We start from the raw sequence: 23,621 nt of genomic DNA, 5'->3' as shown, positions 1-23,621 counted from the left end.
CGCACACCAACCCTTGTAGTCATCGTGTCTCGGCGTTTGTAATGACACTGCTAAAATACCTAAACGCCATAATGACGATAAAAAAATTGTCTCATGTCAATGATTGCTGCAATTATAATTAATGATAAAGTAGACGCCGTATGATCACAATGAAGGCAACAAAAAATAATGCCATAACGTAGACTTGAACCACGGTCCTTCGAGTAACATCTTTACAGGTTATAGTGCACTCTACCACTACCCCAACCGACCCTTTGGGAATTGGAGGATATTTTAGATTTATATATATACCTTGTAAAAAGTAACGCAAGAAAATTAATTAATTACAGCCTAACTAACGCCATAATTGAAAAATATGCAGCAAGGTACGCGGTCTCCCCTTGTTAGCCTTAACGTCTCGCATTTCTATGGAGCGTTGAACCTGTCCTCCTTATTCAAAAATTCAGTAACCATAAATACATCAAAGTTTGGTATACCATTTATAAATCGTTGGAATTTTCCTTCTCCCAACCAAGATTATCTTTTCTTGAACCCATCCTGGACAGCGAACCATTGCAACGACCAGCTAGCTCGGAAATAAGGCTAACATCCCATGATTCTAGTTGCGAAGGGCGAACGTTCCGGCCGGCGTGAATACATACGCAACGAATAAGTCTTGCAGCAAACGTCTGAAATAGGTTTATTAGTTTGACTCGGTTCTTACAAAAAAAGTTTTGGCATGATAAACGGCATTGTGCCAAAATATACCCAGCGAAAAATAAATGCCATCATGCATTTATTAAAGATTCAATTGTGCTATTCGTACTACTCTTTCCAAACTTGAAGTTGACACGTAAATGAATATTAATATATTACGCAATGATGAAGTCATTTACTCAAAAGAGAAGCAGCCACATATATAATCTGAAGATATTTTATGACAGCAAAAAACGGATACCCTCAAATTCTGTAATTTTTCTATGCAATAATAGTGGTGGAACTAAACGGTGTAGAAGCTGCCTTCTGCTACTGCCTTGTGACGTCACCGCCAATATTCAACATGGACACCCGTTTTCGCGGCCTTTGAATTTTTCCATATTTCAGACGGTCATCTCGAATCAAGTATTCACTATTAGGATTTAAACTGTGGTTTTACGACATTATGTTATTCTGAACTCTAATTTAAAACATGTGTTTGGTGCATTTGAAACACTAGTGCACTTCCCTATTCCGAAGTACTGTGACCGAAATTACCAAGCTTTTACCCCCCCTGTCATCTTACTTTCGCCAGTACATTTATTTACTAAACTTTTTCTTCCTCATTCCAGGCAAATCTTCCAAAGCTTTCCCTCTAAACATGGCTGGGTGGCAGCGTTTCCTCCACGCGTCCCCTTGAGACAATCCCTCTTCCGTCGCGGCGGAATCACAAACAAACACACAGGATAGAACACTCGGAATGAGTGTCTCTATGGATTCCAAAAGTTACCCTCAAAAGGATTCAGCAAACTTTATCCACCAATTAGCCCACTACCTCAAGCACTTCAACAAATATTGCACTTATCTTGAGACCCATCTCCCTAACTTACCCTGCCGAGGCAGTTTTGAGGACGTTGAAGATCTCCCTTGCTCTACGGGACTGACTGAAGAGCAGTGAGTGATAGGAGAAATCACTATCGTGGCATAAAATTCCCTGAATAAAAAATCAAAGAGAGCTAAGCCTAAGACCCGAAAAAGAATAGTTATCTTAAATCGGGTAACATGATTAAAACAAGGTTAGCGGGTAAAGATGGGTAAACGAGGGAGAAGAAGAAAGATAATAGAATTTTTAATAAAAAATAAAAGGGAAATACACGATATTGAAAGTTCGCCATGAAAAAATTTGACTTAGCCGGGATACGAACCCGGAACTCCCGTATTGCCATCCAGTTACCCCATGAAGCCATTTTCTCGGTGTTAGCTACGCGTGACTGCGTACAAAGTCACTTTTTCCTGCAGTGCTTTGAGAATAGAAGGGGTGTTAGGTCTTACTATGAATTGATGTGGGAAGTTCATGATTGAAGGTGGGACTGCCATTGTGCTTCTTAGATACTCCATGAAAACCTATCTTAATCGGTAGAACACTCAAATAATAATAATACTTTTATGACATGAGTGAAATAAACTATGATAATGCCATCAACTAGATTATAGCGTCTCACAATGGTAAAAGTACGTATGCGGTTCCCATTTGTTAGACATGTATTAATTTGGGGGTCCAGTACACATCAAACGCACCTGTAGTACTTTGTATCGACAAATAATGGTGCAAGAGGAAATTCTTTAAAAGTAAGATGTGATAATGCGCGCGTGAATTCACGTTGATCACTTTAATCAGAAGAACGGCACTCAGAAAAAAATCAAAACCCATTGCCATACTTCCTTGTTTTTAAGATTGAGAGCTCTAAACTACACGATTTTCTCATTCAAAACACACTGACTAAATGCAAAGAAGCTGTAAAAAAAAAGCCGGTGAAGGCCACCACGATTAAATGAAACACGAGGATTTATTTTAACGCGTTTTGTTCCATAAAGCCGCTGGAACCCAATTTGTTCGGCGCGGCCTGGCTTTCACGATTCCGGGGACTTCTCCCCCTTCCCCCACCCCCAATGACCTGCAGAAACCAGTTCGGACTTCAATTCAACCCCTCGCTCCCGTAACGGACACAAACCGAGGCGACCCTTGGCGTATGCACTTGACAAATGACTCGCGCTGACAATAATTACGGACGTGGCCATTACGACGTGCATGGTATCTCTTGCTCCCGCGATTACGACATCGAACCTAATGGAACACAGAGGGAGTTTTTAATATGATGGACAGGTTAGAATGCCGATCACAATCTAATGCTAATTTCCAGCCGGCTCGAAATAAACGGTAGACCAGTGATGGAAGCGCTATGAATATAGACAAATCGAAGATCGTGAGATCACAAATAATCTTCAATTGTTGTGAAAAACTTACGATCACCAGCAAACCCTTGTGATATTCAACCTAGGCTGTGGGCATAATTTCCCATCATTACTCACCCGAAAAGAAAAAAAAAACATTAGGTCCAAGGTTAAAAATGTTCAAAACACAGAATTTCATACCAAATTCGAATTATTAACGATGTTAACATATCAACCTAATAATTTAAATTGACAATACGTGCGTTGAAATAATAATTCAATGCCAAAAAATGTCTTTTAAAAATGACCTTATAATTCATAATTACGAATGCAACTGCAAGATAGCAGATTGAAAAAAGAGAATTGCATTACATACAATACTATGACTTGGCTATGAAGGATATTGAAGTGTATTAAGTTTCGCAGGTTCATAAAATGAAAAATATCGTAAATTATTTTCAAAAGGGAGATAAGGATAAAATGGAAATGAAAATATATGGAAATACGGCAACCAGGTTGAAGATGAAAGATTTAGTGCTTCACCGGCGTAATAACTAGGATTAATTCTCTCAGGTTTTTACCGGGGGATGCTACTATAATTTCCGAAGTCTTAAGGTCCAAACCTATCCTCGTCCTCTGGGTGCTTGTTACCCGATTTGCAAAACCAAGAGAAATACATTAAGTTTTACATTTTGATTAAAACATCAATGATTTCGTTCAAATCAGATTCTTTTCCTTACCTACTTGACAAACATATCCGTCTAGCATTTCGCTGTCCCCTCACAATGACACTCTCTTCCTCACCATCTCCGCCAACCACGCCGAGAACTTTCTCCGAGAATGGTGGGGGAGAGAGAGAGAGGAAGAGAATTGGAATGCCAAGGCAACTGGGGACGGAGGTTCCCAACTTCCCGTGAAGTCGAGGGGCGGGCGGGGGCAACGGACGAGGCAGTGGCTGTGGGGGCGGAGAGGCGGGGGAGAGGAGATCAACCAACCCCCAGGGCCGGCGCTGCACCTGGCTCCTCGCCATGCTAATGCTAATTGTACCTTTAATTTGGACGTTAACGTCATCACCAACAAATCGCCTTGCCATGTTATTCGCCCATTCAACCGTAACGGCCAATTTTTATGTTAACTGCGCCGAAGATTGGCCGGCAAAACCGGAACGCATAATAAGGTATTTAGAGGCAATGAAATTAGCCTTTACGAATATTAGGCCCAATTAAAAAAATATACGGCAGCAAGGCATTAATTATAGCACTGCTCGATAACTAACAAGTAGATGATGGTGCCATTCCTCGAATAAAGAGTCTGAAATAATACTATCAGATGAGAAATTCATCCTTAAAATCAGAATTGCACAGGCACTTGGTATGTCAAAATTATACGGACAAAAGGTTCAATTACTGAACACGTACTCGTACAATACACGTGGATTACTAATTCCTCCTTCGTTTTGCACTAAGATTTTCAAATGCTTACAGGTTTACATTGTAATAACATCACTAGAGATCTCTTTTTGTATATTTTATAATTGTACCTTTGATAATACATTCTATTTTGTTATTCTATTCTGCGATGAAGTTTGTTATTTTTATGGACAATATAGTTTAACAATCCGCTACATAATTTAATTATCCTAAAGCCTTTGCTTTGTTTCACTTACGGGCCTTACTTCCTTGTTTATTTTTCAAAATATTACTTGAATTTAGCATGATTTTCTTGCTTCTACTCCACCAGCCGAAATGTAAGCAAGTGTACGGCAGGGCATTTTGGTGGAAAAAACATACCCCGCTAAGTCCGTCAAAGCCTCCGCTCCGCGGTGTCATAAAACGACCATTTTCGCAGTAGGATCCTGGGGGTCAGAGAACGAAGAGTGAAGAAGGTATAAAGGTACCAGCTGGTGTCTTTATGGGAGGTCTTTTTGTATGAGTCCCAGGGAAACAACTCACTTTTTCGAGGTTTGAATGCTTTTAATAGAAGCATGGTCTTCGATCTTATCGAAAGAAAACTAAATGAACTTCAATGAAACGTGCGCTTACGTTGGCTGATAATTCTCCACTGTCTTCACCATAGACTAATTGAGAATCGATGTCTTGACGCAAAGCTTAAAAACGGTGAATACTGAGCGTTAAAACCCATAAGTACACTTTAAAAAATCTTACCGCGTCGCGCCTATTCCAACTCCAGACGCGCGGAGACAAACCCGGCCGCGTGATCGAAAAATCAATGTAATTTCCGGCGACGCAAACTTAATTCAAAGATAACAGCTTAAAAACCTCAAGAAATCTTCCAAGAATGCTCTCGTATAAGTTACTTTGCGTGACTTTGCCGAAAACCCATTTGAAACCCTACCTAAAAGTAATATTTTGTCTTAAAACAGTGTTCGCCATTTTGTAACAGCATGGTAAGAATTTATCGATGATATTCTTTAAGATTACGCAAAATTGAAGAAAAAACACCATGCCAACAGATTGTGCGGTTTTTTGTTCCGCAAGAATACAACTATAACTTCATCATCTACTTACTTTGGAAGATTTTCAGAGAAAATGGAACACTGGCGTTTTAATAGAAATTTGTTCATGTTTGAACCTCTGCATCTCCGTAACGGGTAAAAACTATGTCAAACGAAGTACATATCTATAAAGTTCAATTATGTTCTAGTATACATGCTAAGTTTAAAGTTTATAATTCCAAATAAGACATTTTGTAATGTTAACCGGCTTTTTCCGATTTCCGCCCACTGTGGCGATGGAAGGAAATATGAAACATAAAAATGAACGCTTCCTTCCCCGCAATCTTTTTCGCCCGATTCTAAACCCTTACTTTCTTGACCCTCTTTAAACAAATGTTGTTCCTAATCAACATCAATAATGTTTAAATTTCAGCTCTATTTAGGACATATCTAAACTAAATATTATTTTGTACTTACCGTGAACTCTAATGACTGACTCTAATTCAGCTGCCAAGATAATTATCATTGAGAGTAAAATTTTCAAGTTTTCAAAATGAAAAATCTTGAAATTTGATTTCTCCCAGAAACAGCTCTGGGTTAGAAAGCGTTAAGTTGATATCATCTCATCACCTTAAAAAAACCTAGCTTTTTAAACTTGAAGATCAGACTAAAAAAAGCTGAAATTTATACGATAAGGTCTCTAGTAATAGCTTTTGAGAAAGATATATCATGCAGCAGACAGCGTTAACGTTAGTCTCCACTGCAATTCGTCCTTTCGAACAAATTTCAAATAAAGAACATGATGTATTGGTTATTAATACCAGAAATTACTAATTATGGATACAGGCGGAGATGTCAATCACAGCGTTACTCTCTCTATCACTTCAAGCAATGGAGGTAGAGATAAAAACGATGCCCAGCTTACGGTTTCAGAGTCCAGAAATCATATATATTCATCCTTTTTTCAACTTTTGACTTACGAGAGGTAGAAATATGATGGAAGGCGAAAACGAAGCCTTCTCTGATTTAAACGCCTACGGAACATGCTCGAAAAGAATAGTCAATTTCTTAGCGCTTGACTTCTGTCTCCAATACTTCGCATTAGAAAGGGCACCGGATTAAACCGGGTTCGTTCCCATAAATCTCTCTCCAATATTCATAGGCGATGAAATATAATCGGCTGTTTTCCCGGCGTAGGTGTTGGATGAAAAGTTCTCGGAGAAGGATTTTATTACCCGGTGGAAAGCCCGAGAACTATTCATCTATTCATAGGCGATGATTACGGCGAAAGTGAAATGAGGGATTAATAATTAATTTTCCTCAATCCCAACCGATTGCAATGAAGAAGCCATTTCTTATCCTATGAACTATGGAAAGCTCACAAATATGAGCATCTTGACTGCTGGCGGTCGAAAAACTGACTATAGAACATTGCCAATCAGGATTGTGTTGAAACAGACACAAATGAAGGGGTCTACGAACTCGGTGGAAACCATACCAAAGACCATCACAATAGCAATTCTCTTAGATTTACGCTGGTGAAAGGGCAACTTCAATTTAAGAAAAGTTCTTCAAAAGTTCTCTACTGACGGCGCACAGTGGTCCCAAATCGAAAAAAGCTGGCCAAAATTAATTACGCCGTTGTTATTATGTATATATTTGACCTAAAGGTCTATTCTTATTGTTTTTGACCCGCTTATTCTGAATTTATAACTATGTTTTATGTATTTGCAATAATTTTATTGCTATTTCACATTTTGTTTAAACAATTAATTTTTTTAACATTGGAATTTGAGATTATACTGGTGATAGCAAATTAAAATTATACATATCATAAAACTGAATTAGGTATTTAAAACATACATAAATGCATATAAAATGACTGCATTGTTTATTTTTGGACAAATTTTGAACAACTTATTTTGAATGAACCAAGAGAACATTTTCTACTTTCTCATATGTTTGATCGTATTTGATACGAAAAATAAGTTAATATTAATTGGAAATTTATATTATAAGTATATTATTAATATTATTGTACTGCATTAATTGTTTAAAAATTATAATATCTAATTCTAATTAAGTAGACAATTTTATAGTTCCTTGTAACGTGCCAATGGATTTGGAAGCAATTTTAAACGGGGTTCCGTATTTCACAAGTTTCAACGGAGGCATTATTACAATCATTAAAATGTTATAAAACAATATTTCATAACTCCTATAACTCAAGTTAAACGCCAAATTTATTGATACGCTTGCAATAAGCTCTTTACGAAGTGAGGCATCAATTTAACGAGCACATGATTTGGTACGAAAAATTAAATGAGATTTTCATTAATTTGGGCTTTTTTAATTATCAAAAAAATAAGTTAATATTTCTCCTTATCTTTCTCAGTCATTGTTACGAAAAAAATTTAAATACATTCATGATCACTATCCGACAAATCCTCATCACAGTCGTCATCCACTCAATTCTTCCAGGATTAATAAACTCTTTACCGCGACTGGTAATTGAAGTAATTTACTTCTGTGAGCCTTAGAAATACTTGATATCATTGCATCTGAAGTTAGGAGTAATCTTTTAAACAGGTCCTCATTCGTTGCTATCCAGGAAAATTTCCTTGCATGATGCTCCCTGAATCTTCTTATGTCCTTATTCCTCGCCTCCATTGCCTCCTCAGACAAGTGGACAATAGGAAGGGCAGCTTCTTTAGATGTCCGTCGGAGGAGCAAGTACTGATGTTTCGTGAAATTACCAGAAACGATCATGGAAAGGGCTTCTTCGTGGGAGATTTTACTTTGCCTCACATCCTTGGCTCTCCATTTTGATAACACTCGCCGCGCTCTTGAGAGAGTGGTTGTTGTCACCTCATTTATTATTTTCGCCACGAACTCATCACCTTTGCTTCGATAACTCATTATGCTCTACTGACGATGTGCTAGCTCTAAGATCCTCCGTTTTCCATCTCTAGGCCCTTTCACTGGACTTCTCAAATTGTTTAAATAAAGGCGGAGGAAATTTCAACTTCTCATTTAGGCAGTCAGCGAACTTTCTTCTAAAAAACCTGTCATTTCTTTTTCTTTCCTTCCAACGGCGAAGATAATTTGAGAGAAAAAACACTTCTCCGCAATTTTTTTAGGATAACTTTTGAATTAACGTCCTCATCTAACTCTATCCTGTTGCTCCAGCAATCCAATAAGTATTGGTTTTTAAACGATACGGACCCTTTTCCACTTTCAAGAAATTTTTCATGCATCTCAAGACGCGTGAAAATTTTCAGAGTTATCGAACTAAAACACTATGGGCACTCTTCTTTAACCCCACAAGTCTTCTTTAAAAAGTTCGAGGATACTCGAATTTTTCAAGACTCGATCTTCACGCTTGAGGAAACTAACTTTCACGTCTTTCGTTTGGCAAAATCTGAGTAAAACTGAGTTTTGGCGAGAAAATTTCGGGCAAGCGATGTCTAGAAGTAATTTGGGGGTTCCACAGTGTGAGGTTCGCGATGCTATTATCTATATTTTCTAGTAAATATCACATTTGAAAGGTGAAAAGGCTTACTCCGTTCATCCCCGGTGGCCAAAGTGCAATTCATAATAAGTGTATAGAGAGCGGTGGTTGTGTTTTCCCGATGGGCGCAATCAATAGCCTAGGCCTTTTCGGCCGTCGTTTGCCCTGCATGTGGTTGAGGGGGCCGCTAAGGAGGCGACAGAGGGACAATGTGCCGCGTGAGGGCGAAAACTAACCCGTCTAACGGAAGGAAAGGGTGGAGTAGCATTTGAGGGATTCTTTTTTGTTTTGAATGCATTCATGTTTTTGAGGATTACTATAAGTACAGCTGCGAACTTTCGTTCCATAAATATATCCTTCCGCTCGAGTCCTTAAGCAATTTTTATCAGAGCATGGGCACGCGTAAATAAAAGGTAAGGTCAAATGGAAACTATTAATGATAAAACGTTCTACGTATGACAAGAGATGTTTATTCATAGGGTAAATATTTTTTGTAGAAATAAAATATCCAACAATGTTGAATAACACCCATAAATACTGGATTTCCTCGAGCCCTACCACGCGCCAGCCAGGCCGCCGCCCGCGTCAGCGCATTGCATCATTATAGTTAAATCAATGCTGAGGTCGGAGTAGCAACTGGTAGCAAAAATTTTCTTCACTACTGCGTTGCATATACTTTTCCCTTTGTATTGGTGCAAAAGACACCGTGCATTCACGTGCCTTTCTAAACGATATTGTACATTTTATTTGAAAATTCGGGTAAAAAACACTAAAAGTTACAAAATATATATAAAATAGTAAACATAGTAAAATCCGAATAAAATTTATGTCCCACTATGTAATAATGTTTATGTTTGTAGTTAAAAATGTTTTTGGCCAAATATATCGCGCAAAGGTTGTCCTGCATGACGCTGAACTTCCTCAAAATCGACCGATTTCACGCAACTGTGATTTTTACGGTGAATGCTCCATGTTTGACGGATCACAGCAGCCGCTCTGATGAACAAAAATACTAACTTAGTAGTGTATTTTGTAGACCATATCCTGTAGAATCCGAAAATAAGGTTCAATCATTCCTTGAAAATTTTCGAAAAAACAACTTTTGGCCAGCTTTTTTCGATTTGGGACCACTGTGCGGCGTCAGATAGATGTGCCGTTTTACTTTACATATTTATAAATGGGCTTGTACGCTAAAATTTATTATTCGTCATTCTAAAGATAATTTTTTCTTAGTCCTGTTTTATTTTTTATGAAAATTTCAAAAATGTGGACACGCCAGTGAAATAAATGACTCCACGCACCGTAAACTTAGTCGCTTTGTCAACTTCATGAAGTTTGCAACTCAGCCTAGGGAATACTAATACGTCTACAGCATTCATCTTGCACAATAAGAGGTAGAAATTATTTTATTTTATTTTTATAACGTATGTTTTGTTGCCAATTTAAGAAAACGTTTAAACGTTATCTAGTCCTACAGTTACCCCGAAAGAAAAATAAAACTAAGAGAGACAATTTTTTATTTATTTGCAATTTTTCAATGAGCCATAATGAGCATATAGAAGTAACGATTGGAGTGGATGTTAATAAACTCTATCAACAGGGAAGCTCACTAATTAATTCATTTCCGAATTTGAAAGTTTAGCCTAAAAAAGAAACATAAGTATAGTCACTTTTATTTCCTGCATCTGGGGTATGCGATGCGTTTTGTAAGTCGGAAAAGACATATTCTTCTTTATTTTAAGACAAATCAAGGTTGATTACATTATTTTTGATACATTTTAAAATTAATATCAGTCTCGATTGTTTACATTCGCTCAGCGCCGAATAGCTGGTAACAGTTTTGAGGTATCGTTAAAACTTGCTAACGTTAATGCTACAGTTGCTCGATAACTGCAAATGTAAAAAATGACGGCTCACACTGCCTCAGAAATAGCATATAAATGTCCTTATCTTCTGGCTTTGATCTATAGCGAACCGGGAAGTGGTTTAATTTAAGCTCAAAGATAAAAAAGGCAAGACGAAACAAGCATGCAAGAGACTGACCTAATCAAAACGTGGGAAAAAAACAGAAACTGAAGAAGAATCGGGTGGACACAAGGAAAACGAAAGCCTTTAGTGTTGAATATCAAGCCAAGGGCCAACGACCAAGAGGTTAACAGACAGGAGGGTGCGAAAGGTCATGAAGCGGTGAGATTTCATTAAAAGCTATCGCCAAATGACTAAAGACAGACAGTACGCAATTTCACATTGCTTTAAGAAATTCAACTCGGCTCCATGGGCAAAATGGATAAAAGCAGCAACGTCGACATTGTAAAAATGATAGCAGCGGCACAAAGGTTGGTGAATTTACAAAATGCATTTTATGGCCTTTAACTTCGTCTCTGAGGCATCTGCTTCTTTTACCTATGCAACAGTTGCAGGTGAAATAGTGGAAAATTTATTGTTTAGAATGTGGAATAAATGAAAAATCATAAATCTAGTGACCATCAAACAAGGCTTGACGAAATAATAATACGGTAATGAGGATTGTGATATTGCTAGGGAACTGAAGATGACCATAATAATAATAAATTATGCTCTCACCGGTTTCCTGGCTGAAGTTTTCCAAGTATCTAATGGCTGGCCAACAACCAAAGCATCGTCCATGCACTCCAGCGGTATGCAGACTTCCGGCAAGAAGCACAATGCATTAACTCTCACGTGGATAAGTTAAGCACGTAGATAGCCGCAATATGGTTCACAGTGGAATCATCATCAAAGGATATAAGTAAATCCGAATTGCGATGCTGGTTGAAGGGTAACCTCGCTAAACCGAGTAACACTATCCGGAAACATTCACTATCCTGGTAATTTCACGTTTAAATTAAATTATAAGCGACACTACCACCAAAATAGTATCATGCTGCAACCAAATTAATGGCCGGGAACGAGAATACAAAATGTTGAACTTGAAAAGTAGCCCATCACTGCACGCGAACAAATGAACGGATAGAAGATCATAAGCGAGCATCTCTACATAGCGATACATGCAAAGCATTTTTTTCCACGCAAAAAAAGAAATATCCACAAAAAACAAGGTCCAGGTAAGTTGAAGGTATTCTTCTCAGGTTATCCATCGCGTCAGGATATCCGTGACCCACGTTTAGATACACGAGTCGAGCATCAAAAACTAAGAGCTAAGAAAAACCTGACCCGGAGGAGAACCAGAAGAGAATTCATCGGACGAGATCGTCGGGAAAGCTTTTCATCGTAGGTATATTTAAGTGAACACTATTTCCTTAACGGCTTTAAAAGTACTCGCTGTCCGTTCCACTATTCTCCCGTTGTTGAAGCGCAAAGAACACGTATCGCTTATTGTGAACCGTGCAAAATTTGGCACAAATAGCACGGCTGTGCACGAGATACCAAAGCACCGGATTGAAATTCCTACGGAGGCGATCGCGGTGGGTGAGTCGTGTCTCCGTGACAGCGAATCCAACACTGGCGGTCGGTGGAGTCGACTCCCGGGATACGCGTGGCCCATTGAACTCCAAGCCCCCCCCCCCAACGACCTGCAGCAGTAAACAAAACCAGCGAGAGCCGTGGGCTTCCTGCCTTCATGAATCCACAATGGAGGAGTGACGATGACTTCTTTGGGATCACTAGGTACTTGTCGGATTGCTCCGGATTTTGATAAGTTAGCTGGAACCCCCTCGATCAGCAGCCAAGCCATCTACAATTTAGACTACCACACTCAAGTGGCGTAGACATGAATTTCGTTGGGGGTTCCAAAACCAGGGGGGAATTTTTTGAAAAACAGGGTACCAAGAAATGGGTAAAATAATTTTTAGCGCCTTTCATAATCGAAAAAACCTCATTTGTTAAAGAAATATTTTGTAAATTCATGGTTTTTCAATATTTTGATTTCTTTTACGAAGGAAAATACTTTATTCAGGGGGGGTCCGAACACCCCCACCCCCGCCCCGGCTACGCTTCTGCCTCATTTCCCTCACTAAAACTACCTATCCTATTTTTTACGACATTCCTTCGAAAGAAATTAATATCCTTGTGTCTATTTCTTTATTTCATCTTTTTCTTATGAGCCTACACCGACAGTCAGTGTTTCACACCCAATGGGAACTCTGATAATTGAGGGTAGGGCTCAACCTGGAGTAAGCCAGAGGCGTGCGATTCTCTGTTATCCAGAGAAGGCAGTTTACTTCCTTAAGTCGCCTCTAACCGAGTGGATTTTCGTTTGGTTTGTCCAAAGGTTATATCAGGGATTTAAACTATCAGACAGTCTTCCGACAACAAAACGATCTGCCCGTAGTGTAAATACGCCAACCAAATCTTCTGCGTCAAATATTCCACATGATATTCCTGTATGACCAACATTATAAAAGAAATTAAAAGAAATTATTTTTGTACTCTTTAAACAACTCTTAAACCTTGAGAGATAGGCTAGTGCATAGTAAAGCTTTAAAATTGAAGTCATAATCTCAAAGTGAAAAAGTTTCCCCAGCACACGATGAGTGGAGCTAAATTTAATTTCGAGTCTTCCATTTTGCAAGAGTTGGCACAAAGACGCAATGAACGAGCCGTCATGTCAGGATAGTCAGACAGACGTCTGCTTCTGCGTTCGCCGTTTGTAATCTCTTGCAGAAATTAACGTGCAGGAATTAACTGTACGAAAGGTTTTCCTTTCCCGGAATCGGCAACAAGAGCCATCGCATGATCATTTAAAAGTCATTGAAGAGAAAGAGTTTGGCTCTGCGTGTGGCGTGCCTCTGATCCCATGGCTAGCACGGCACGCGAACGCATCCACGGAGGTCAAGGAGAGCTTGAAACGTGAATCCCTCTCTTCAGATTTTGGATTCAATACTATGAATTATCTTCTGACAGGCAAAGCTCTATATACCTTACAGTTATTTTGTAGTTCGAGTCATTTAAGCACTTTAAGAGCACTTCGAGTGCGTTGGAATTTGAATGAATAACACAACGCTGAATGAAATTTTAAATTGAGGAATGCAATGGAGGAGAAAAATTCCATCAAGGTCCTGAAAGAAGAGGATTTCCTTTTTCGGAAGATATGAACATAAAAATTAAATTCACGCAATTATCGCTGAGGCAATGTGGAAGATTACCATCACTCAAAGAATTAGGTGTGCAACTACGTTTCTACCATTTTTACATTGCCTTCGAATTCAGCCGGGCGGCCAGAGAGGTCATAATATCCTTTCAGTAATTCGCATAGCAATCTCGAGCCTTTCTTTCAGCTACAGCACCCACTCCATACATAGAAAATATGTTTCAAAAAGCTTCTGTGGCCTTTTATTTTTGATTGAAATCAAAAAGAATGTGTCAAAAATGCTCATTTTTCTGAACTTGACAATCCATTTTATCGATTTGAAAAGTAAAGGAAATTTATCTTCAAAAATCTTAGCCTACATTCCGGGAAAATTTTTCCTTTTAAATTACTTAATATATTGAGCTAAAATTATTTAATGACACGCGGAATGTTACAATTAAAAAAAGGCGGGAATTCAGTTGACAAACTAATAGTAACCTTTCTTTTGTTTTTATCGCATTAAAATTTGGATAAAAGTACATATTTGCTTTCGCAAGCATATCTTGTTTTCGGAGGAGTATGTTTGAGTCCATTCATTTCGTATGTTTAAAGATGTCAGTGAATCTTATCCCGTGGAGTAGAACAGATTAATAACATCAAGATCTAGTCTTCTGCGGTAGGAAGGTATGTCACCGCAAAACCTGCAGATCCACGTTCTGATCCATGGCTTACAACTCTCAGCCAAATATTACTTTTCCGTCCTCGGCGGCGGCAGGGTGAAGTCCTAGCCTGCTAATTCGAAGGACAAGGGCTCGAGTCCCACCTTACCTCTATCCTGGACATTGGAGTTTGAAATCGTCTTAAAATCGTAGCTGTAATGACCATAAGTGCGCTTTTTCGCGGCTGTGAAAATATGTGAATCAATAAAATAATTGAAGTATGCAATTATTCCACTATTTTTTCTGGAATTTTGTATTTACCTATTACATCCCACCTTCCTTTAACATAACATGGTTCTCAGTTATATTAGGGAAACGCCGAAACGAATAAAAGAGGAGGAAACCACTTCGTCAGCCAAAACCTTATGTCGCAGATTATTCCCGGCTTTGAAGGCTAAAATTCTTAAAACGTGCATACAGGCAGTTGAATTTAATAGTGTATCATTATATTTTAACAATGATATCGATATTGGCGTAATAAGTTTATAACTAGTAGAGAAACTGTTTCTGAAGCATAATGAAGTAGTACTCGAAGGAAATGTACGTAAGGGAATACACGATAAAAGAACACGAACAGTATGTTCCACACTTTATAATGGGCCTCTGTACAAATTTCCAGAAAGTGCATTAAAAAGTTCTTTCCGTCATTGCTAGAAGCTTAAATACTTAATTTCTCCAATGTAACGTTAATTTTGGCGAAATAATAAAAAAAAATAGTAGATGATTTTGAACGATTGCGAAAACGGCAAGAACGGGGAATTATGGGAAATGACGTCACAAGTCATACCCAGTTGCTTTGGAGTAGTTCATTCTGTTGTTTTACTGGCTTTGCACTGTGCTTAATACGGTTAAAATCCAAGCTATGGCTACTGTGGCTCAAAACAAATGGTGTTTTGTACCCATGTGCAACAATACCACCAAAAACGCTCCGGATAAAGTATTTATTACTGTTCCAAAGGATAAAAAAAAACGAGAACGTTGGTTCAAACGTGCACGGCGAGATATGAATTTGTCTCCCTCTTCGGTTCTATTTTGCTGCGGTGACCATTTCAACGTAAGTATAGATGAAATAGTATTCGCTATTAAAAGTAAAACTGCCGATATTTATGCGATATACTACATACTTCGTAAATTTCAGAATGCTTATGTAGGTAGTTGATAGTGTATGCATCATGATTCTATTCCATCGCTAAATTTGTATCTGGTCTGTGATTTAATTCTATTTTTAATATTTTACCTTCAGCTGGAGGAGGATATAGAGAATTATAAATACTTTGAATTGATGGGGGGACGCATTCGGCTTAAAAGAGATGTCGTTCCCCATATCTTTCACTGCCAAGAAAGCCAAAGATCTACGAATTCCACCAACAGTCCTCGGCCACTTGCAGCAAAATTGAAAAGGAAGCGAGATCTCCGCGATGCATTCGAGGCTTTCGATAGAGGAGTCGAAAATGAGGAGGCCGAATCTTGCGTTCATCACAACGAAAATCTCCCGATGCATTCGGAAGAGGTGACCGAAGCAGATCCTGGAGAGCCATTAAAGAATGATAAATGCATTCAGACGAGGCCAAGCTCATTTCGGAGTAAGGGTGTTAGCTGCTCTCTAAAAAGTAGCCAGGCGCATGTCGCTACGTCCCCAATAAAATTTATTACAACGAAAAATGCAATGACGTCGCCGGTGCGGAAATGTGTTGCATCTATGATGGAAGAGTCCTCCGAAGAGGGTGAAAACGAAGAATTGGGAAGTGATTATAATCCGAGCTCTTGTGATGAGGAACACTTTAGTGACCACGAAAAAGAAAGTGAGCGTTATTTTGAACAAACAGACAAATTAATAATGAAGAACCCGAAGAAGTATCTCGGCCTGCCAAGTGATTGGATCCCCATTATGTCGTTGTTGGCGCAGAAAACTGGCTGCAGTTTAAAATTTATAAAGCTAACGCTAATGAAAATTAAACTCAATGACTCCTTCGAAAGATTGGCTGACCAGTTTGGCATCTCAATGGGTTACTCCTGCCGAATGTTTCATACGTGTCTGCCCTTCTTAGTTCATTTTTTAAAAACCCTTATTTTCTGGCCTGAGGTTACCGATATAAAAAGAAATCTGCCTTTACCTTTTCGATGGAAGTACCACAATGTACAATCAATTATAGATTGTTTTGAGGTGGAAATTGAAAAACCATCGGACCCCATTAAGCAAGCCCTCACATGGTCAGAATACAAGAAATGTAATACCCTGAAATATTTAGTGTCTTCCACCCCTGATGGATTCATCAATTTCATTTCAAAAGGGTATGGGGGAAGGATGACAGATAAGAGTATCGTTGAAGAAAGTGGTTTTCTTGATTGCTTGAGACCTAGATCTTCAGTTATGGCAGATAGAGGATTCAAACATATTGATTTGATTTTAAATGAGAAGGGATGCAGATTAGTTAGGCCTCCCTCTGTGAGCTCCTCAGTAAAACCAACAAAAGAAGAGGTTCTAGAATCTAAGTGCATTGCAAGTTTGAGAGTGCATATTGAAAGAGTGATTAGAAGAATTAGGGAGTTTGAATTTTTGAAGCCTCATTCTGTAATTCACCACAGTTTAATCGGTTGCACTGATGATGTGGTTGTTGTTGCTGCAGCTCTCATAAACTTACAATCACCTATTATAAAATAAAGGAAACATTACTGCAACATTGTTTTGATTTATTTGAACCACCAAGGCAGTTCTCATTTCAGGTCTTAAAATACTGAATTTCTGTTAGTTTTTGTATTTTGCTAATAAAGTTATGTAGAAGGTTGTGGGGTCATCTTTCGTCTAATGATGAGTTTGATCATTTAACTCTGTTATAATGTATAGCTTTCATTAAGACTGTTGTGCTACTTAAATCTGCTTCAAGGGCCAATAAGTATACAATATTTTCTGACAAGAGCACTGATTTCTTGGGTATTGTAGTTGACATATGCAGTATATTACCACAGTAATGTTTTGGTTTCAAAATTGGTGATTGGATTAAAGAATACTAGGATAATTTGATTTCAGCCTACATTTCCACATTAACAGAAATTGTAGGTCATTCATTGCAATAGCTTTGTGAACCCATTAGTTGAATCAGAATTCGGAATAACCCAATAAGTTATTGATTTTGGAAAGGATGTCCTTACGCTTTAATAATATTACTGAATAAAAGGATAGTATGTACCAACTTGTGCCTTTATTAATAAATCCTGTTATGATATCTAATGCTTTCAATGAAGCATTCTTATAGATGCCCTCTTCTTTGTTGGCTGTTCCTGCTGTTTCATGTAATCCAAGTTTAGTGAATTGTAAATAATTTTATGTAAAACTTCATCATAAAAAGATCTAAAACAACATTTGACAATGGAAGGAGGTAAAAGTACTCTGGGTATTCATGGTGTTTAAGGGGATTGTCAGTGCGGAGACCTCATTCTTGATCCTCTCCTATCTTTAGTCAATCAGTCTGTCAGAAGTTGTTTATACTGATTCTCTTAAGGTGTCCAGGGTGGTTCCTGTGTACAAGAATAATAGAAAAAGAAACTTGAATTGCTATTGGCCAACATCCAATATTCCCCCGCTCGGTAAAGTTATGGAACGAGTATACTGTAAAAGCCTTGTTGGCTTCCTGTATAGTCAGAATCTGCTATCTGCATAACAATTTGGCTACAGAAAAGCTAGGTCTACTGAACAAGCCCTTTTTAACACTATTGAGCACATACTGCATCAGATGAATAAGAAATTTATAGAATTGTTTTATCTTTGTGAAGATTTTGATACAGTCAATTACTATTGACTACTCTCCAATGCCAGGCATTAGAGGTGTTGCATTTAATTGGCTGAAAGCATACCTAGATCACAGACAGATAGCCCATCAACAAGAAGGTAACATTTACTTGCTGAGAAAATTTTCTCTGTTCCAGGGCCTTTACTCTTTCCGCTTCCTTATAATGTGGAATAGGATAACGTTTTAGTTAGGCGATTCTGTCCAGATATTAAGGTCATAGCCCCAACTGAAATAAATCATAGTTTACTTTTATATTGAGATAACTTTTTCTTAATCAACTTCCCATCACCTTAATAAATTAAAGTTGCAATTATGCTAGCATTATTTTGAATTATTCAACTAGTTTTAATGTGTTTCATTCCCCATAATGTCATAGAAGAAAAGAGAGACATAGGTTTACTAATTTATTTTTCATGAATAAACTAAGGAGTTACAGATTTGAATAATCTGGGATAAACACTATTTTTCCAATATATCATTGCACCATCAATAATTTCATTCAGGAAATTTTGGTCTCTGCTCACCCATTTACATTCAACATATTTATTTTGTTCAAAAGATTCATTTGCTAAGCAAAAGAGTCCTTTCTGCATACCAGTTGCAAGCATTTGCAGTTGTATCTGGGCCATATATTTGGGTCGGATACTATCATTACATAAATAGCTTTTCTGCGTGGAATGCTTTGATGGGCACTTAATTTCTACAACAAATCCATCACCAAGGGCATCAGGTGATGCTCCCAAGGCAGGATATTCTTTCATAAGAAACAACCCACACCGAGACATTTTGCACTTGAGCTTACTTTCAACAACATTTAGTACACGATTTTCTAAGTAAAGCCCCCTTTTCATCGCCTCTGTCTCATGCCACTTGGTAGCACCTAAAATTAGCCTCAATATTGACCCCTCTGCTTTACATCGGCTGGCATCATATAGTCTGGAAGCAGTAATCCTCCCATATCGAAGCTCTTGCCAGAGGATATCCTTGGATTGATTCAATGTCTCATTTGCTGCTAGATCAATCAATTCATGTGACATTGCACTTTCAGCAAACCTTAAAAAATCGGTATATTCTCTCCCTCCATCTTTTGCAAAATTAAATACCAGTTTATGCATGGATAATTCCATCAAATCATTCCCCTCTGTTGTCATCTTTGACAGCTGACAAGATATGCTTTCCTTTGAGGCAATCTCTTGAACTGTCTTCAGAAAATCTTCATTTGAAGGCATTTTCAGGGCCTCAGCCTCTTTCTTGAAGTCCTCAGCTCTTATGTGGCAATGAGAGCTTTGGAGTCCTGCTAGTTTAGGCTTAGACCAATATGATGTAATTTCTGTGGGAGCTGGCTCCTCACTCCTCCTATGCATCCACATAAGGAATGCATAAGCATGCTTGCAACCTCCTAAAAATGGGAAAATTCAATATGTTTGTAAATTGGCAACAAAACAGCTTTTATTTAGCATTTAATTTATTCTCATCTGACCCATTTCTAAAACCAGTTATTCTATATTCCATTGAGAAGCAACCATATATAATTTTATTTGTATTAATAAAATTTTCTTTATTAATATTAATTCATTATCATAAAGCAAGACTGCAAGTTGTCTAATGAAAACCATTCCCGATCATGTATATTACAAATGTGAGCTCTAAATGAAAAATTCATTTCATTGAAATTATTTTTCTAGCCATTGTTAATATGAAGATGCTTTCCAAATGCAGAGCCACTGAAAGCAATTTGCATTTCCCACCAGGTCACTTCTGTCATTCCTACCGACATTTTGTGACTTGAATCAAGATCCATCCTCATGGCTACAGATTTACATGCTAAAGGCTGCAGTAAGAGTAGTGTCTCTGTAGGATATGAAAATAGATTTAAATGGTATTATAAGAATTTTGAGACATAATATTTCTAAGCATCAGCACTCCCCAAAACCTTGATCTTATATTAATCTTTATTTTTATTCACCTAGGCGTATGCATTTACTTGGCTTGTGCACACCAGCATGTATTAGTAATAAGACACATGTAAGTAGAAAGACATTCAAGGGACTGTATTAGTGTAGTGAAGTTTGGCATGATATCTCACAGAGGTTATTTGAAGGATTTCTCTGGCATCAGTCCTAAAAGTTATTATATGATGCATAAATAGGGATACGTGCAGGTGAGCTTTACGTTTCATCTCCATGTACCAAGAGGGAGCTTGTTACCTTGAAATGCTTCGTTGAGTTATTTCATCGGTAGGAAATGGGATGCTGTAGCCAATCTATTTTTACTGCCAAATCATTACATGATTCAATAATTGATAATGGAATGCAAACAGTGCGAGAAGGGATAAAGTGCAGACCAAAGCAAGCAATGATCAAGGGAGTTTTAATGGGTGAGAGGATACTTTAAACTGTAATGAAGGGAAGGATGATGGGTTAGGAAGAAAGAAAATAGGGTGCATGGATAGGATGAAGACATGTGAATCTACCTGGACCTGGAGATTAAATGTAATGATAATGGTTTGCGCAAGAACATGATCTATTCTAATAGCTACACCAAGCAGTGTTGCTTTTGGCACAAGAAATTGTATAATCAGTCAATGTACCCCATGTCACTGTCATTTATGGTGTTAAGACAAACTTAATAAAGTAACCATTACCTCTCAACCCTTTTTCTTGAAATAATTATATCAATGATACTACCTGTAGCTATTGCCAAATTAGAACATTTTCTTAATTTACTTTTCCATTGGCTAACAGAAGTGTAATGATATGCTAACACATATTATTTGTCATACATGTGTATAATACAAACAAATATAACTACTTATTTGTTCACCAGCACACAAATTGTTAGTATAGAAATTGTTACATATGAATAACAAACAAGCACAACCTAAATGGCAGTATCTATGACTGTTTATAACTACAGGATTATAGAAAATTTACCCCTCAAACAGTCCAATCACATTTTTAGAAGCATTTGAACAGTCACATCAAAATATGTTATTATAAATTTTCATTCTGGTATTATATTCACAAAACTGTAAGCCCTAGAGGTGTTTCAGTTTATCACAAAATCTGGCTAAGCAGGTCAAGGATTTTTTTGCTCTCTTGTGAGCTCTATGTTAAATACCTGATTACCAGGATGTAAAACTTGCTAGAGGAATATATTGAAAATTGGCAACAGGAAAGTTCTTAATTGGCAATAAATTTAGTCCCATAGAACCCATTTCCCAACCCAAAAACTCATAAACCAGATAGATCATTTGTTTATAGAACCACTACTTGAAAAGTATAACTCTATTATATGAAATGCATACAGCATATATATGCAGGTTATTTCAATGTACAATTCAATTAAAAAGTGAAGTAAACTAATTCAGAAGAAATATATTTCTAACGTAGCTAATTCCAACTAAGGCTTACCAGTGGACGCAGGGCAATCCAGGCAGTTCAGCTCCTTAACTGTTTCCTCTTTTTCGTTCAAAACGAGGGAAACATTATACGATTTGCTTCGTATTTTATGCTCCGGGCAAACTCGAGCATTTACAATGCACTCCGATCCCACTCTCTTCACTTTAACGTAGCCGATTGCAGAATCGCCGTAGTTCTCTCGGGCCGTCCTAATGAGTGATTTTCAAGTAGGAAATTAATACTATTCCTTACAACATAATTAAACTAGCAATGAGTGCTATATTCCTTCACATTAAAATATTTATTGGTGAAACTTGGCCGTATGCAGTAAGATATTCATTTCGGGGGATGGAACTTACCTCTTCATTTTTGTACCTCTGACCTCATCGGCGTTGAAGCGATCATCTCTTCTTATAAATTCGTGAAGAGTAAAAATGTCCAAGGCGGGAAGATTGTTAGAATCAGCTTTAACGAATTCTTCCTGATCCATTATATAAATTTATTATCGTACACGACGAAGGACACAGTACAAAGCGTCTTACTCAATGAATCAGCAGCAATCAGCAGACAGTTCGAGTTCTGGCCATGCGGGATATGACTTCTGACGTCATCCGTCCTTCAGCCAATGAAATGTCGTTTCGCGGCGCATAAGTTTTTATGCTAGATTTCATACTTTATTTTTAATACAGTAATTTAATACTTCATTTTATTTGAAACTTTCAATGATTTTTATAATCTGCTGCTCATAAACTATCGCTTAAGCTAAATAATTTAACAATATTATTTTTAGTACAGAACCCCATTCCAAAACTCAACAACCGACCATGGTTTCAACACATTGTGTCATTTCCAAGTACAAGTACAATGTGTTCAAACCACGGTCGGTTGTTGAGTTTTGACATTAAAAAGTGTGGAATATACTGTTAGTGTTCTTTTATCGACTTCCACCCAATCAAGCCAGAAAGATTTTATGCGTAGAGGACTACCATGAGAAAATAAATCCGGCAATGTAAGTAGGATTTGGGTAAAGAGAACTGTAAGGAAGTATTATGGGAGTGGCACGCTATTTGAGGAGATGGAGTGAACCAGTACTGGGATTGAAGTAGCGGTTACATCTATAGCATTGCTTCCCTTGCGAGAGACGCTAAGTAGTGCACTTGGTTTTGAAGTGAGTGGAGTTGAACTTAAGGGTTGGGTGTAGAAAAAAACGACCGATTAAAAAATTATTTGGATCGAAGGGATGAACACGAGATTAAATCCGCGAGATTAAATCTGCCGACGGCCAGAACACCAGACGATTATGGCAATGATCACGGCTTGAATTCACATTTTTCTGGCCTCGTTTTCAGTAGGTTAACGTCCTCGCCCGACAAAACAACGATCGCGGGTTCACATCCCATTTGAGCGCTAATTAAGCTTGAATTCGCCAAACTTTTCCATTAGTTAATTTAAACAATAGGTAGGTAAAGCATTCTAATTTCAACAGTCACAATGGCGTTACTATATGTGTTCATGTGTGGCGAGAGTGGGTGTGTCTCCGCCGCTGTGGGGGAAGGGAAGATGCGGCGGGCGGAATGCGAGGAATGTTCCGCCCCTCTTTCCCCACCCACGCCCTCCCCGTCCCGTCGACGACGCCAGCAGATCGATACGCAGGTGCGGTGCGCGTGGATCTGGGGAGTTCCACGCCCCGCGGTCGGTTGGAGGCAGCGGAGCGATCGCAGGTGGAACACGGCGCCTTTCCATGCGCAAGGCTCGTGCGACGCGAGACAAGGCTCCTGCGTGCGAGAGCCGAT

General features: G+C 38.2%; 1 protein-coding gene across 1 annotated transcript; it reads right to left on the bottom strand.

Annotated features, from left to right (window-relative positions):
* Positions 1-18,818: 18,818 nt before the first annotated feature.
* LOC124171071 lies at positions 18,819-22,589 on the bottom strand. The gene is made up of 2 exons (XM_046550220.1): positions 21,841-22,589; positions 18,819-19,826 (listed from the first exon to the last, which is right to left on the bottom strand). Exon 2 carries the CDS (start codon positions 19,795-19,797, stop codon positions 18,850-18,852), a length of 948 nt encoding a protein of 315 aa, XP_046406176.1. The 5' UTR covers positions 19,798-19,826; positions 21,841-22,589; the 3' UTR covers positions 18,819-18,849.
* Positions 22,590-23,621: the final 1,032 nt, after the last annotated feature.

The sequence above is a fragment of the Ischnura elegans genome, chromosome X (assembly GCF_921293095.1).
Source record: "Ischnura elegans chromosome X, ioIscEleg1.1, whole genome shotgun sequence".
Lineage (NCBI taxonomy): Eukaryota > Metazoa > Arthropoda > Insecta > Odonata > Coenagrionidae > Ischnura > Ischnura elegans.
This window is presented reverse-complemented; position numbering and strand designations above follow the sequence as displayed.